Source organism: Anabas testudineus, chromosome 17 (genome assembly GCF_900324465.2).
Source record: "Anabas testudineus chromosome 17, fAnaTes1.2, whole genome shotgun sequence".
NCBI classification, from domain to species: domain Eukaryota; kingdom Metazoa; phylum Chordata; class Actinopteri; order Anabantiformes; family Anabantidae; genus Anabas; species Anabas testudineus.
The window spans coordinates 18,309,759-18,326,669 of NC_046626.1; the positions used below are offsets into that span (position 1 = coordinate 18,309,759).

Here is a 16,911-nt window from a genome sequence, read left to right on the forward strand (position 1 = left end):
CCTTAAGAGACACACACCTATAAAAAGGAGACACAACTTACATTAAATCTTAATGGACTATCTGTGTGTTGACATTTTTACTTTCCCAAAATGTGTTTACCGTTTGAAAATCGTGTTTGGAGCTTATTCCAGCATCTCCCGATAAAGGCTGTCACTGTCTTTCTATACGTAATCAGATTGAGCTGTAATTACATCGCGGGCAGGATATGATGCAATGTTACTTTGGAGGACAAAAGCAGAAAGTGTTCAGCAGAGGCTGCAAGAATAAAGTAAACACCCACTCCGTCTGACCCTTTGCAGCATTAATATTAAAATTATTGTAGTAATTAGCAGGTTTTTATTTTACAGATCTGTTTAGCATGCTTCACTTCTTCAGCAGAGGTACATCCATGTTAATAACTACGGGAATCACCGGGATTTTGGAGAGCTCCAAATACTCTAACAAGTCGGAAATATGAACATATCTTGAAAGCAAAACCACATTAAAATTTGATGTGTACATGAAGCTTGGATGAAACATTTTTTGAGGCCTCACAGCCTTTCCATCACAGGGATCTTATGTGAGTGTAAGGCTGACTCGTTCATATTTTTGTGCACTGTCACCCTCCCATTAGCAAGTAACCTATTGATTTGCTCTGATCCCATCATCGTCTATATAATTATTGCCTAAGGACTCGTTTACAGTAAGCTTTACACATGGGACATTGTTGCTGTTTCATATTTCACACCACAGTCTTTTCCTAATTTGTTAAAAACATTAAATTACTCAGTGCCTGTGTGTGTGTGATGTACGAAGAAAGGATTGAGAGAGAGAGCTCTTTAGATTAATGTCAATTCATTTTCTATTTGTTTATCATCGTATTGATTCCTGTTTTCTCTTTCCAGTCATTCAGCCAGTAATCAAATCCAACAGGCTATAATAAGGTCGTCTCCCTAACATAAAAACTGTTCCATTAGTCAGTGCCAATAAATATCTTATTTGTTTTTAAGTCTTGCTAATCTTCGTCTTTAATTGATTGCACAGTCTCTTTTCACCCAACCCGATTCTAATCACGTTACTTGTCACAATAAATGTCTTGACAGGACCAGGTCCACATCCTACTTGTCCCTCTCTAGAGGAAGATGTCTGGACTGAACTATCAAAGGCTCATTTGTCCATTATCTCCCAAACTGTGTCCGATGTTTTTTCTGCAGTTTTAGCACACTGGTGTTCATCTCTCTCATCAGATTAAATAATGGAAAACTGTCTTCTTACTGAGATTTTTATGCTCTCTCTTGTCATCGCTTTAACTACTCTACTACTCTACCTCTTTCCTTCAAGGTGGAACGTCTTCCTCTGAACCACAGACTCTCGCTTCCCTTGGCAGCTTGTTGGATGATCAGCACTGGCACCATGTAGTGCTGGAGAGACGGAGCTCTCACCTCAACCTCACCGTGGACAAACACACCAAGAGGATTCAAATCCCTGCAGATTTTAACCACTGGGACATTGAAGAGGTTTGTTGAAACATACAGAAAGAAAAAAGCCAAATGTAATGTACTGTATAAAAAGGAAAATGCATTACACACAGGTTCATACACCTTATATTTTAAGGTCTAACTTACAATTAGAAACTACTGTAGCTACATTACACAGTGGCAAGAGAAAGTATAAGTAACTACCTGATTTGAAAATGTAATTTAATCTTGAAAGTATGGACAATGACCCATTGGACCATAAGGCAGATTCACTTAGTTTAAAGTCATTCAGAAGCAGGTTTAATTACATTTTGATTATGATTCCTGTTAGCTTATGGTGATGCAGTTTTAGGGTTTCCAGCCCACTTCGATGATTTAATTTCTAAGACTAATTCTATATATAAATACAGGTAATTACATTTGTTGCCTTTGTAAACATGAAGATTGGACCTTTTATTGTTTTTGTGTCAATACAGCTGAGTGTGGGAGCAGTCCAGAGCCTCAGTCCTCTGAAATCAGCCATGTCCAAGGGAAACTTTCATGGCTGTCTGGAAAATCTGCTGTACAACGGCCTCAACTTGATAGATCTAGCAAAACACAATGACCGCCAAGTTACTGCAATAGTAAGTACACTTATTGTTAGTTTGAGTTTTTTATTAATGATGTTAAAGGGCAGGGGCTAAGGGCTGCATTATGTCAATCTGTGTCCATACAAAAACTGATATTTGAGTGGCAGTGGTGAAACATTGGCTTTACCACTCAGGCAGCAGATACCGTCGGTTAATCGGGATACTGCTGTCGTTTAATGAGCTGCTCGCTGGTTAATGAACCCGTGGCAAAGAGTGTAGACATGTAGACTCTCACTCTGCCTTCTCACCCAGACAGTTAGGACACTCCGATGTTTCACATGCACGATGTGTGGATGAGTGGCTCGGTAGGGAAAATGGTGTTAAGCATTGTTATAGAGTAATAAATGCTTTCTCATTACAGTAAAGATCCAGACAGCAGCCACAATTAAAACCCAAATTCTCGATAAAGAAGTGCAGACACTCAAATGCATGGCTGAAGAACTAATAGAGCCCATTCAGTGCTGTGACTATTAGGGTACAAGCCACAAAGTTACGGTCCAGTTTAACAAATTAAATTTACTGCAAAGACAATAAAAGTGTGGCTGGAGCAGGATTTGTACATCCCTGCTGGAGTCCAAAGGCTGTTGAGAGTTTTTAAGGTAACTTTTTACTTTGAATTGTGCAGCAGCACAGCCCACTCCAACATGAGTTATTGTACATCACTTTAACTGCACCACAAAGGGCTTTTAGCTGTCATCTGTGTTTCCAGAGCATTATAAAGATAGCAGGCTGATATTCCCAGCAGAGAGCCAAGACTGTAATATATTACTGCTGCAGCTTTAGCAACGGGCCTGGTGTCATTACTACTACTCAAAACAATGGAGCGTAACAGAGATGTTAAGATATTGTGTCTCTTTCTTTTATTTCCGTTCTTATCTCTCTCACCACCAAGTTAGCTGACTTTAGTCATTTTAGTTTGCTTTTCCAATTATATCCTAAGTTAAACTGTTGTCATGCTGGAGTCTGGTTAATAAGATCAACATTAAATAAGACCACAACAGCTTCAACAAATGATTAATATTATTGTTTTATCTTGTCTAATCATCTATCTTGTCTAATCATTCCAGTAATCTTGTTTTCTGCATGATTCTCTGTCTCAGGGCAATCTGACCTTTTCATGTGCTGAGCCAGTTTCTGTCGCTGTGACGTTCCCTGGACCCCAGAGCTTCCTTCAGCTGCCAGGAATGATGGCATCTTCTTCCGGGGGCCTTGTCCGTAGCTTTTCAATTCAGGACGTGGAACAAGGCGGGGCTTCTGCTCACCTTTGATGTCCCTCAGCAAGGAGGTGTGGTCTGGCTGCACTTAAGTGACGCCAGACTTCGGCTACAGATTCATAAAGCTGGCAGGTTGCTGCTGGAGCTCAGTGCAGGTCAGGTTCCAGCCAAACCTTTAATCCAAACCCTTGCACCACTTAGAACCATGACTGTTTAAGTTAGTAGTTAATCTTACATGGATTCTGAGTTATTAGTGTGTCACCCTATGTTGTATGTGAGTAAAGATAAGTTAGCCCCTCATAGTTACTCACAAACTTTTAAAAAGAATAAAACTAGAAAGCATGAAATGACCATTTTTCCAAACACCAAGTGCACTCTAAGAAAACTCCACTGTCCTTAGTTGTTATTACTGTACTTTTTCAAGCTTACTGCTGTTATACATCACTTTTACGGTGTACCAATTAAAATTCGTAGTAATTTTAATTGATACATTGGGTTCTTTATTTTACAAAGAAGAGTAGAAAAGCTGAGTTCTCATTTCTATCCACTGACTGTAGATTTAACTGGTCACTAGATTTTTATCACCTTTCAGTAGATAGCAAATGAAGCTAAAGTTAATGAAGTAAGAGTAAAAAGATGTTAACTATTATAGCTTGCATTAACAGCAGAAAAATACTACGTTTTAAGTGTTGGAAAGGTGATGAAAAATGACACAACAAGCAGGCACAACATCAAAACCAGTGGATACCAAAGTCATTAACAACTTTATGTAATAGTCCAATATTTACCTCATTATGTCCTGTGTTATCATCACTGTCAGGGCTTTAGTCACACATCCCATCCACATCAATCCAGCAGAACACCGATGCATTGTGAGATGTCAGGGGTGCTGTCACTAAGGAGAGGAGAGGGGATAATGAGATATTGATCTAGTCCCTTAACTCCTAAAGTACACTTGTATGTGCTCTTGACTCACCTGCAATCGATTTGTATCAAGTTTACACCAAATCAGACCCCGTTTACTCATTTCCCTAATAATTGTTTAGTTGTGCCGAATAATATTCTTCTGAATAAGACATGATTTAAAGGCTGTTTCCAAATAGTCATTTGGTGCATGTGTGACATATTGTGGTGCGATAGGATATTTAATTTGTTCCAAACTTGCCCTCTGCCTTGGAGCAAAAACCTTGCAGCTTCCCCTGCAGGTCTTAATGGATCAATGTGCAGCCATGAACACTTTCAAAAACGAATCTATCAGTTTTTCAGCAATGTGCGTTAATGGGTATCTGGTTTCCAGGTTCTGCTCTGAATGATGGCCAGTGGCATGTGGCTGAGCTGCACTCCAGACGAGGTCGTCTAACCATGACTGTGGATAAAGAGGAAGGAGGCGCCGCTCACGCCAGCCCTTCATTTCCTGTGACCATAGAAAATCACCTCTTCTTTGGTGGTAAGAGTGGAACAGGTCAACCTCGACTTTCTTAGCAATTAAACCATGTCAAGTGTCAATTGCCATAGAGAAGTTGCTGAACTCTTCAGTCAGTATACAATCTAAAAACAAGTTCAGTGAAATTTAATTTGCACTAAAAAATCATAATAACATCTAAGTTAACCTGTCCTACATGTTTTTCTTTTGATATTTAGAACATCGTTATACTAATTATTCATTTTACTGAATGTGATATTTCTTTATCAATCTCTTTATTTGTAATTACACTTTATAAAGTTTTACTGAATCTGACTGATAACTCATTTATCCTTCGTTTAGGTTGTCCTGCTGGAGACGACAGCCACGAATGCAGAAACCCGTTTAACGAATTCCAGGGCTGCATGCGTCTCCTGACTCTGGACAATCAAAATGTGGACCTGGTCATGGTGCAGCAAAAACAGCTGGGAAACTACAGCAACCTGCACATTGACATGTGTGGAATCATTGACAGGTCAGTTTCCAAGAAAGCATACGTACAAGACACATTTAAACAGTGAAATGTTGGAGACCAGTTAATATAATAACACCAAAGACAGATCACTTCTAGTTTCGATCTAATAAGTCTACTATACTATACTGCAGTATGCTCCCTTTTTGTTTTTATTTAGTATAAATATGCTCCAAATGCATCTTATTACAGTGAGGTGCTGTCCATGCCTCAGCCTCTCACAACAGCCTGGCATTGGTGCAGAGGTTGGTGTAGCACACAGTAAAAGAGCAGAGCAGAGAGATAGGAGCCCACAAGGACTGTTGATTGCTTTTTGAGGGCAACCTATTTGCCACTCGGCCATCCTGCTGAGAGGAGTAAAGGCCAAAAAGCAGCACTGAGGAAATAAAAATCTGCAGCTTTGCAGAAAAAGACAAAATGTTTATGGTACTTGACAAAATCCAATGACTCTGTACATCATAGCAACATCTTTAGAAATGTTAAAGAAGCATTTTAGTGTATAACTATGTGATAGTATTTTCTGAATTTGCAGGAAATGTTTTTTGTCGACCATTTTTAAACCTCTTTTTTGTCCTTTACATATCTGAATATTGCATTTAGTCAGAAAACCTGTGATTTACTTTGTCCTGCAGCCTTCAAGCCGAATTTAATAAGCTGTGTTTTCCAGGCATGAAGCACATAAAAAGGTGATCTGACACAGAGCAACAGTGGCACTGTTTGGGTCCAACAGTAGTGGATTTTGTTGCATCTTAAGCAGAAATCTTTCTCCTCTCCACGATTGTTTGATTTACAGAATCTTTTGAGAAGCACCATTTGTGTTTTGGAGTATTTTTCTTTCATCTTCATTTTTTTGGCAGACTAATATATTGGTGGGATTCCAGGACACACACAAAAATAAAATACACAAACAATGATTATTGATTCAAGGGAGACTAGTGGTGTGCTAATTGTATTCTTGCTGATGTACAGCAGTCTGCTCTTTTTAAGTTAATTCTAGTGCACCAGATGTACAATATACAGCAGAGGCCACGACTTCTTATTTTTACATACAAGAGACTTGAAGACAGTAATTCATAATGTGTTCAACTAATGAATCTATGCTGAACAAGTACTGTACATAATAGTGGATTTGTAGAGAGTGTTCACTTAAAACTGATTCATACCTCAGCAGAAAACAAGACTGATGGGTGTGTGGAGGGTGATCCCAAACAGTGTAGTAAAGAAAAACCAGAATAGTGACGTAGGAGATGCTATAAAGCTCTGTGGAGCTGAGGAGAAATGCAGGGTTGGGTTTTTATTAGACTGTTTTCCTGTAAAATATGAGTCCAAATATTCTCTTGTTTTAAGGCCCTACATGACTTCTTGGTTTATTTCTGAACTTTGCTCCTATTAGACCTATTCGATAAATATCTGTTCCACAGTTATCATCTCTTTTATTTACTTGTGGATAAACATATTTTACTATTTTTTCTTTGCACCTGTTTTTATTTGACTTAATTCTTTTTGCACCTTTGTGCACTTTTCTAATTTGTAGAGAAGTTTTGTCATCTGTGTTTTTTTAAATGTGCTCTATAAATATAGTTGACTAACATGGTATTACTGCCAACAATAACATACTGTAGCTAGACACCTCTGGCAGCAGGATTAATTATGAAACAAGCAGAGGAGAGAGTTAGGTCAGCTCACGTCCTTGTTGGGAGGACGTTCGGCTTGAGTCAAAAACCCAGGACCTCCCCGTATTAATACTTTCTGTCACATTAAAGGAGCACTTATTTTAATCTAACCCTGTAGTCTTTGTGCCTTATTCTAACCGACTGCCTAACCTGAACCAAGCAGTTTTCGTGCCATGACTGTTTCCATCACAAGAAAAGAACCTGCTGCCATTATGGTGCTATTTCAAGAGACAACTGCTGCCATAGGATTATTTATTTGATGCTCCTATAGGTCTCATGGGTTTGATAATGAGTCTTTGTCAAAACCTTTGTTATAGACAGGAAAGAACATGCCACTTATATATTGTGGCTTATTTATTATTTATTCATTTATTGGCCACTTTGCGGTCCTCTCCTACTGAGCACTCATGTTCAGGTCTGATTCTAGTCTAATTTTAGACATTAGTAGAAGTGAATTTATTGTAGTTTATAGGGTAGAAAATTATAAATGTAAGTATGTGTATGTAATTAATCACAAGGGCACAATCAGAGCAATAACTTTAAACAGAGGAGCTGAGCGGCAGAGAAAGGAGAGAAAGAGCAGAACCAATCGTTTGCAGTTTTGGTGTCATGCCAAATAGCAGCACAATTAATGAGTTAATTACAGCGATTATACACCTAACCATGGGAATACAATAGAACACACACAGTTACAGTAGACAGGTATGGATGTGCACACAGCAGACACAAAGCTACATGCTTTTTCCAGGAAGGAAGAATCTGCTCCAGTAGTTTCAGTTAAAAGTCTCCGTGTTTCTGCATTTACCAGATTATTATTTAGCACAATACAGCAGTTCCTGTGCAGATCTGACTGCTCGCTGGAATAAACCAAAAAACATCCTGGTTTCCAGTAACGAGAGGAAAAAAAGTACCACATGCACTCATGCTGTAATCCTGCTGATTGAATTTTGGGCCCATGGGAGATATTATATCGTAGAGTCAGGTTGAAAATGGACTCACCGACACAGCTTCAATGTGATGGTCATACTTCAGAGCAGGTTATTATATCTGATGATTGTGTATATACAATGTGTGTGTCTTTTATTGCTGTTGCCGGTAGCAAAAAGTATTATTATCCAAAGCCAACACTCCATTAACAGCACAGATGGAACTCAGACCCTCAAAGAGCCTCTTTAGTACGACATTGAATCTACCTGCTTATTTTAAGTAACCTCACAAGTGGGTTTGGATGTGTTACTACAATGGGAATCTTTTAGATTTTCATATCAATAATGTCAATACATTGATTTATTTAATAGTACACTGATTCCATATCCTGTTTTAATGAATGTATGAATGTTTTCTTTGTCACCTTCTCCTTTTCGTCTCCTACATTTAGTCGTTACTCTGCTTTTTCTTCCTCTTCTCTTTGAGCCTTTTCTACTTTAAGGGGGCGAAAGAAATGTTCCTCTCTTCTCTTCAGCGGGGGGGAGGGGGTCTTCTTATACTTCTTATACAAAGTCCTGTGTATTTTGTAACACACCTAAATCTGTGCTCTGGGTTTTATTGATTGTTCAAAACAGCCTGGAGCACAGTCTGAGGGAAGATGAAAATGGGTTTTTTCTGCAGCAGTAGCCCTTCTCCTGCCGGTTTGAACAAACTGGGTCCAGTGTAGACGTAGTGGACTGAAGTTAAAAGTATTTTTGCTTTTGTCAGGCTAAATTCATCACACGGCTCACAAGACGCTGCAGGTTGGTGGGCTGATGTACTGTGTTAAAAAACTGCTGCCTAGGCTGCTTAAGAATATATGCATGAATTGTGTTTTTGCTTAAATGACTTTTCAATAGACCTGTGGTTTACATGAGGCTGTTTGCTGGGTGATAAAATGCTCTTGATCATTTCCACATAAAAAATCATCTTATTCTACATTTGCATCTGCCCTCGTCTGCACAATCACTATTATGCTACAGCAATTATGTTACATAGCTGAGCAGCACGCAGGATTTGGTAAACCTAATGAGAAGAGAGAGACATCTGGACATTTGTGTCATTTGCAAATAATTAGGATTTTTATAGCTCCATAAACAGCTGAGTGATATTCATTGCAAACCATGCAGGTGACCTGTGATGAAGAACATGGGAAACAACATTTTAGAAAAGGTACTATCACACAGTATGTAGAGAAAGACGCCTGTGCTTCTGCACCAAAACAAAATTCATATATTTATTTCTGCTGGCACTATTGTGCAGCAGTGGTTCTGTGTGATGTTTTTAGTTAAAGCATTGTTACCTTGTTGATATAAATCTTATACCAGTCACTCAAATCTGAACTCGGGGAGCATGTCTGGTGAAGCCACAGAAAGCGGCACACTTGATATGTAACGTCATAACACGGTTTCATCCACATTCATTCATTCTGCTTTAATCTCTGTTATCTAAAACATCTGCAGCATTCAGTCCCATTTGTCCTGCTGCTTTTCCAGACACGTTTGACTTAGTATGCAGTCTGACACTGACCTATGTGGTGATATGTTGGGAGCAGGAGAGCCTGGCTGTCAGAAGCTATCAGTGTTATGCTTTTATCATATACTTTGTGTGGGGTTGGTGTGTGTTTGTGTGTAATAAGTGTGTGTGTACTGGGCGGAGAGATGATAGACTAGGGTCATTATTTCTAGTTTTCTTTTATTGTGTTGTACACAATGTTGTGAGCAGTGCGTGGTGTTCAGTAGAGGAGCATAGAAGTCAAGTCCCCTTCTCCTTTATGCTTCTGCATCTTCATCATCATGACTAAACAAAGAAAGGAACATCAGTCAAAGAATCACAGCTGTCAGATGCTAAAACTTCCATCCAGCCATTATCCCAACTGCTTGTCCTCCTAAGGGTTACAGGAGAGCTGGAGCCAATCACAGCTGCATGTCTTTGGATGCAGACACGTGGAGAACATGCAAACACCACACAGAGAGGCCCCTGTCTGGCAGACTGGTAGATTAGAGCATCAGCAAGCAGCAATATTTAAGCTAATATTATGAAATTGATGCAAATAATAGTTGCAAATTCTCTTTTGTCTTAAATATTCTTGCCTAGGGTTTGGGGGTAATACACACTCACTGTCACATACTCACATTTTATAATATTACTGTATAAACAGAAACATGAAGACTCACAACCTCCTACGTAGAGTCGCAAAGGCAGATCTGAGAAATGATGGGATGGGAGTATTATGTTGATGTTATCTTATCTCTTATCTCTCTTATCCAAGCTGAATCCAACAAGGTCACAGTAGGATCAATATGAATACAGTCACAACACATTCGAAGTGCACACAGAGCCGTGTGAGAAAGTAACATGAAGACAGGCAACAGGGAGAGTAACACTCAGCAACAAGGTGCATCCGACTGCCTGGTAGTAGAATGAGGTCAATCGATGCCTTTATGACTACGGTAGCAAAACGCTTGTTACCAGACAGAAATCATGTCATCATTTAAGTGGTTTGTCTGAGACATGCTCTGATCATGTTTGGTTTAGATAATGGTAAAATTCAGCATCCTGGAATCAGTGGAACAGACTGTGCAATCTGTTTTTTAAACATGAAGCTTAAAAATCTATTTTAAAAAAGTGCAGAACAACAGTGAACTGGTTTCCAAACCACAGCCTCATACACGTATTCAGATGTGACAAGATTTGAGCTTGTTGTTGGAATTCTGGCGACTCAACATGAAGTGATTTGCTCTGTAAAATACACGCATGTTGTTTTCTTGTCAGGAACAAAGTAATTTTTTTTAACTTATTTCAATTCAACAGCATCCTACAACATGTTGCCTGAATGGAAAACACATCCTCCTCCACACTGAAATGAAATCCCGTCTTTTTCCTTAGATCATTTCCGACCCTCTTACACACAGTTGCCCATTTTAAATTTTACATTTGTAAAATGTTTCTCTAAATAAAAAATAAACCTTTGTAAAAAAGTTTACTTCTCGTGACAGGAACCAGTGTTTTTTGGCATCAGCTACTTTTTTTGCTCAGAAAGATTTTTGGCATTAAAACCTGCAGCAGTTTTTCCAGAATGTATTTTTCAATTCTGCTGTCTCAGTATATATAAAAACAAACGTGTATCACATAAAAAGAAAGTGTGTCACATTCTTTTTCCTTGACAGCAACCTTCAAGATTATCCCACACACGTCCATCACTATATTGTCTGGGACTGAAATAAAATCCTTGATCAATTTCGGGACAGACTTTGTAAACTTCTTGACGCGTCGTCTCCCCCTCAGGTGTTCTCCCAGTCGTTGTGAACATGGCGGCCGATGCAGTCAGTCCTGGACCGTCTTCCACTGTAACTGCTCTGACAGCGGCTACAGTGGAGCCACCTGCCACAGCTGTAAGTCACCTGCCGTGCACACACACAAACAGACAGCAACAATGACGAATAAAACTAAAACTGGAATCAATATGTAGTATAATCAAAATGTAGAGAAACAAAGTAATAAAGTCAGAAAATGGATTAACTTTTTTAAACTGCTTTAATTGGATTTTTATATAAAGCAAACTGAGAGGAAAACATGATGAGTATGAAATGACAGATTCACTGGATGCAGTGAAACTATAAAGGGTTGAAAAATGAATGGACCGAACAGCCGGGAGGCCGCTTTTAACGTGTTGTGTTGCTACTTTGGTGTTGGCAGCTCCACGGGATCAGTTTATAGTTTGGCCATCAGTGACGAGAAAGCCTGTAATTCACATATGCACTTACCAGCCGCATTGTCTATTAATTACAAAGGTCTCGGTTTCCCCTTTAGTGTGGCTGCTGCAAATTGTGAGCTCTGACATATAAAACTGAAAAAAAAAATTAAAGGTTTTATGTTTTGGCTGCAGCCTGGGGACATTTTTCAAATAAAGCAACCACTTAGTGAGCTTCATGTGATGCCTGCATAATATTCTTCCACCTCTCCAGAATATTTCTAAAAACTATTCATGTGAGAGTGATATGATGGAGGTTGATGAGTCCAGAGCTGTGACTAAACTGCCAAATACTGAGTGAATAAAAGAAACGGTGCAAGTAAGGTACAATATAGAACATGTTTGAGGAAATTAAAGTCATTTGAGATCAGTAAGACATTTGTTTGACATTTGATTTCTGCAGTCACATGTTGAGGTAACAGTATTACTGCAAGTGGCAAGAACAGGATCAACTAATTCTTGTTGTATAATTAGGTTCACTCTCGATTGATGAGAGGCTGTTTCTGTATGGACCACCCATCAGTTTGAAGCTCATCCCCTGTTGTTTCTAATAACCTAAAGTGTGATGAGCTCAGGACCTGTACCTCTCTCCCTCTGTCTCTTAGAGGGATGATAAAGGACAGCATATTATTAATTGAGCATTCCCATCAGTCGTTACTGTCCTCTCCACTTAGACTGATGTGGACTTTATTTCTTCATTCTGCTTATGATTCAGTGGTGACACATACGTATGAAGCAGCACACACAGTCGTCCACGATGTGAAACCTCACTGTCCTCACAGCTTTTGTGTGCCAGCCGATGTGTTTGTGCTCTGATTCACGTTGAAGCTGATCTCATCATTTCCCTCCCAGCTATGTACGAACAGTCCTGTGAAGCGTACAAACACAACGGAAACACGTCTGGACATTTTTATATCGACGTGGACGGCAGTGGACCAATCAAACCCCAGCTGGTCTACTGCAACATGACAGGTGACACATACGCTCAGTCAGTCCATGTTACGTACGATTGAGATTTACATAATTGGAGATGATGGATGCTCTTCTTCTTCATTCTCTAATCCACTTTCATTCTCCTTTTCCTTCTCATCCTGTTCCAACCTTTTCCTCAGTCTCTTGCTTTTCTCCATTGACTGTTCGCTTTTATTTCTTCTTTCGGACAATGCTTTGTGTCACTCTTGTTTGAATATGAACACTGATGATTCTCCTCTCATAATCACATAAATGTGGTCAAAAGATATGTGGACATCTAAACATTACACCCACATAAACTGTCGAACATCTTATAGAAAATAGAAAACCGTCCTTCTCTGATATGCAGCCTTTCAAGATGCCTTTGCTGATCTTTTCATTTGTCTGTGTGTCTGCAGAGGAGAACACGTGGATGGTGATCCAGCACAACAATACGGAGCTGACCAGAGTCCGTCCTTCTCCGGGTGTAAACCAGCATTTGGTTCACTTCGACTACTCCACTGAAGAGGAGCAGCTATTGGCTGCCATCAGCCAATCGGAGCACTGCGAACAGGAGCTGTCCTACCACTGCAGGAAGTCCCGTCTCCTCAACACCCCAGGTAAAAACCTGTGTGTTAATGCTGGTAGTTCAGTAGCTATAAAGCTCAAACTTAATCACCTCACGAAAATGTTTCTATTAACCAGTGAAACAGACAAGTGCATTTGTTTAAATGACAGAGAAACGAAGACAAATTTGGTTTTTATCTATTCAAACATTTTTTGTGGTCTTAAAAGGTGTTAATTAGCATTATACATGCATGATTTCAAAATGTACCTTTTATTTACCTTTGTTTTACCCTCATGCTTTCACTTCCCTCTCTGGGAAGTGAAAGCAACACTCAACTAAATGTTTGCATATCATCTCTGAACTGCTACCTTGTACGTCCTGTTTCAGTTCATATAATATCCAAACATGCAGCAATTTGATACAGTTAGTTAATGTCTGCAATACATACTGTACAGTTCACTTGGATTAGTTGCTGTGTGTGTGTTTCAGAGGGCTCTCCGTTCAGCTGGTGGCTCGGTGGTCCCGGTTCAGGCCGTGTTCAGACTTACTGGGGTGGAGCTCAGCCAGGCAGCCAGCAGTGTGCCTGTGGTCTGCAGGGCGACTGTGTGGATCCACAACACTACTGTAACTGTGACGCCGACCGATTGGAATGGTACAACAATTAATAAAATCTATACATTTACATATGATTCTCTCCATTAGTCATCAGAAAGTATTTTGTTGTCTTGGGCTTTTAAGATAACAGAGTATAAGCATGCATCAGCTAACTGGAAGGCATGGAAAGAAAAACTACAAGGATTAGAAAGACAGAATACAGAGTCCTTGCATAATAATGGCTTTGATTTTACAGAGCTGCAAAATTTTACATGGTTCCATAATACACACGACTTAAGTGCCTTAATTTATTATTATGAATTTTATATTTATTTATGATTTTATTAATTATAGAATTTACAAAAATACAGTGCCTTTTGCAGTAAAAATATTGAGTGGATATGGTGATGAGCAGGACCTTGACAGCTAAAAGCAGCACAGAAATAAAAAGCTGTCCGTGCTTGACTTTAACAGCAAACACCAAATCGACTGGGCTTAATTGAGCAGAGAAAGAAACAAAACAGTTTTAACCTTTCGTCGTATTGTAAGCAATCCATGCCATCCCTCACATGCCTCCTATCATTTCCTGGTCTAAACTGTTTGCACAGCGCTGCTTCTATTTTTACCCACTGGAGCTGCTCTTCAATATTTCAACAGAATCACAAAGTGCTGCAAACTCCACCACTTCCCGTCATGGAAGTATTTTTATACCCAACTCTCCTCAGAAACGAGGTTAACAGGCAGGTTATCTGAAATGCTTCAAACCGAGTGTGGGCGTGAACGGACATGAAGTGTTTTGGGAGTAGCTGTTCCAAAACCTGACATGGTTTAAGTGTTGGGTGTCAGGGTGGTTATTATTTGGTTTCGGAATAAATAGATCCCCACGAGGCTGCAGCTACACACTGAAGTGTTTAAATCAGCTAATCACAACATTAAAAACCTACCTTATTAGAAACTCCTTCATTTTCCTTCTCTACCAGGACCGAAGATTCAGGCCTGCTAGTCCATAAGGACAGCCTCCCACTCAGGTCTCTGCTCTTGGGTGACACCCAGAGACCGGGGTCAGATGGCGCCTACAGGGTGGGACCACTCCGTTGCCATGGAGACAGTAAGTTTTCCCAAATACGCCAGTTGCCTGGTTACACTTAATTTCAAGATGAAAGAAAATAACGTATTGATGGAAATGGGTCTAATTAAGTCATGGTACCATCACAAAGAGACAAGTCAAGAAAGTCCAGGACGTCACTGAAAACGACTGCTCGTCAATGATGGTGGAAAATGTTCTATTTATTGAGGTTAATAGTTTTAACATTATAGTAGCACAAAGAGGATATGAAAAAGTTTGGAAAAGGGAACTGATTGTGATTGATAATATACCGTTAAACCTTGGTAATTGAGGTTTTTGCATTACAGCACTGAAAGTATGTTTGCATGTACAAGGACTTTATAGTGGCTGTCAATAAGTACATATAGACATATATATATATTAATATATTATTAAATATGAACATGTCAAAAGTACAGTCAGTATGTCTGTATTTTACAGTATTAACTGTAGGTTGACTTTCTTCTGATGGGACAGTTTTGTGTTTCTCAGAGAACTTCTGGAACGCTGCGTTTTTCAACAAGGAGACGTCGTACCTCCACTTTCCCACTTTCCACGGAGAGCTGAGCGCCGATATTTCCTTCCTGTTTAAAACAGTGGCCTCCTCTGGGGTGTTCCTGGAAAACCTGGGCATCAAAGACTTCATTCGGATTGAACTGAGCTGTGAGTAGAAGAAGGAATTTGTGTGTGTGTTTGAATATACATATGGAATATAGTTAGTTTAGGATTATAGTGTACTTTCATGACCCCTAATTAGATTTTTGGAGACCTTGAACAAGAAGGGCTGTTCCCTAATACAAACTATCAGGAGCACACAGCCCTGTTTAAATGTCTTCATATGTAAAATCTTTTCAAACATTTGTTGGTTAATGTTCCAGTGTTTTCCAGACCTCTACAGTTTAGTGCTGCTCTTGTGTTTCCCACATGTTTTTTTCTGCTTTAGGCTGCTGTCTGTTGTTTTCTAATCAATTTTCTACCCCATACATTCACTAGAATGTGTTGCAGTCATACGCCCCCGTGTATACCATATTCTGGGCCAAATGGGACACCATTGAATTACCCACACAACCAATAAAATGTGAACAAGATTAAGCCCACAAAGGGAATTCATAATTACTGCAGGCGTTTTTTTGCAACCTTGTTTTTAATTTTACAGTTGTTTTATGAATTCTCAGGGCCCTGACCCTCCATTAATTCCTGTCTCTTGTGTAATTTGCACATTTACAGGTACTTCAGTGTGTCGTTTAGATTATGGCAGTAATAACCAACAGGGTGTTATTTACTTTATGGATGCTATGGAAATGTGGTGGGGGTGAGAGCTGTATATTCGCAGGCTACTGTAAATTGTGTCATTTGAAATATAGCCATATTACAATGTGGACAACAAGGTGTCCTTGTGCAATATAGTTGAGCAGCATAAAGTGAAGCACGCCTTTATGAGCAGCAGTGGTGTGCCTGCTCATAAAAGCATTAGAGTCGGTCGCTGTTGCCTTTTGAAGCTCTTCCACCTCACATCACCTGTTTAGTTTGGTTTAGTTTCCGTCAGTGTTCTTGCATTCGTGGTGCACTTTGGAGGAAGTTGTTTAAGAAACAGATTTAGAGGAGGGACACAGATATAATACAGGGACACTGCTGCACCAACAGCCTCTCTCCTCAGGGAAATCATTGTGAGTGTAGTTGTTCCAGCTCTGAATACTGCTGCTCTGCTTCTCTCAGCCTCAGATCGCTCTGTTACACTGTGTCTGGGCCCGAGAACTATTTCTAAATTATATTACCGCAAGATGCTGAGATATTGTTTCATCTTTTTCTGTACACAACGTGAGGGATGATGGTTTTCTTCCCCGGCACTCTCCTAAATCTTTTGCTGTTGGTGGCGAGAACAGAGAAAGTGGAACAGTGAGTGTGAGGGGAATGAGTACAGAACCAACAGAGCCCTGTGCTGGCTGTGGTCCTGAATCAGCTTGAAGAGGAACTTTACTGAGAGCTGTGGTAATCAGATCTATTATTTTAAGCTATAATCAATATTTTTCCAACAAAAAAATATTTAATTGCAATGTGGAAAGAG

General features: G+C 39.6%; 1 protein-coding gene across 1 annotated transcript in view; it reads left to right on the top strand.

The window, feature by feature from the left end:
- Positions 1-16,911, top strand: part of LOC113172332 (contactin-associated protein-like 4) — a 70,317-nt gene that overhangs the window by 36,853 nt on the left and 16,553 nt on the right. The window contains 12 exon segments of the mRNA XM_026375263.2: positions 1,322-1,497; positions 1,935-2,081; positions 3,188-3,295; positions 3,297-3,456; positions 4,599-4,748; positions 5,067-5,238; positions 11,163-11,269; positions 12,481-12,600; positions 12,999-13,199; positions 13,637-13,799; positions 14,722-14,849; positions 15,339-15,509. Coding sequence (XP_026231048.2) covers positions 1,322-1,497; positions 1,935-2,081; positions 3,188-3,295; positions 3,297-3,456; positions 4,599-4,748; positions 5,067-5,238; positions 11,163-11,269; positions 12,481-12,600; positions 12,999-13,199; positions 13,637-13,799; positions 14,722-14,849; positions 15,339-15,509 — 1,803 coding nt within the window.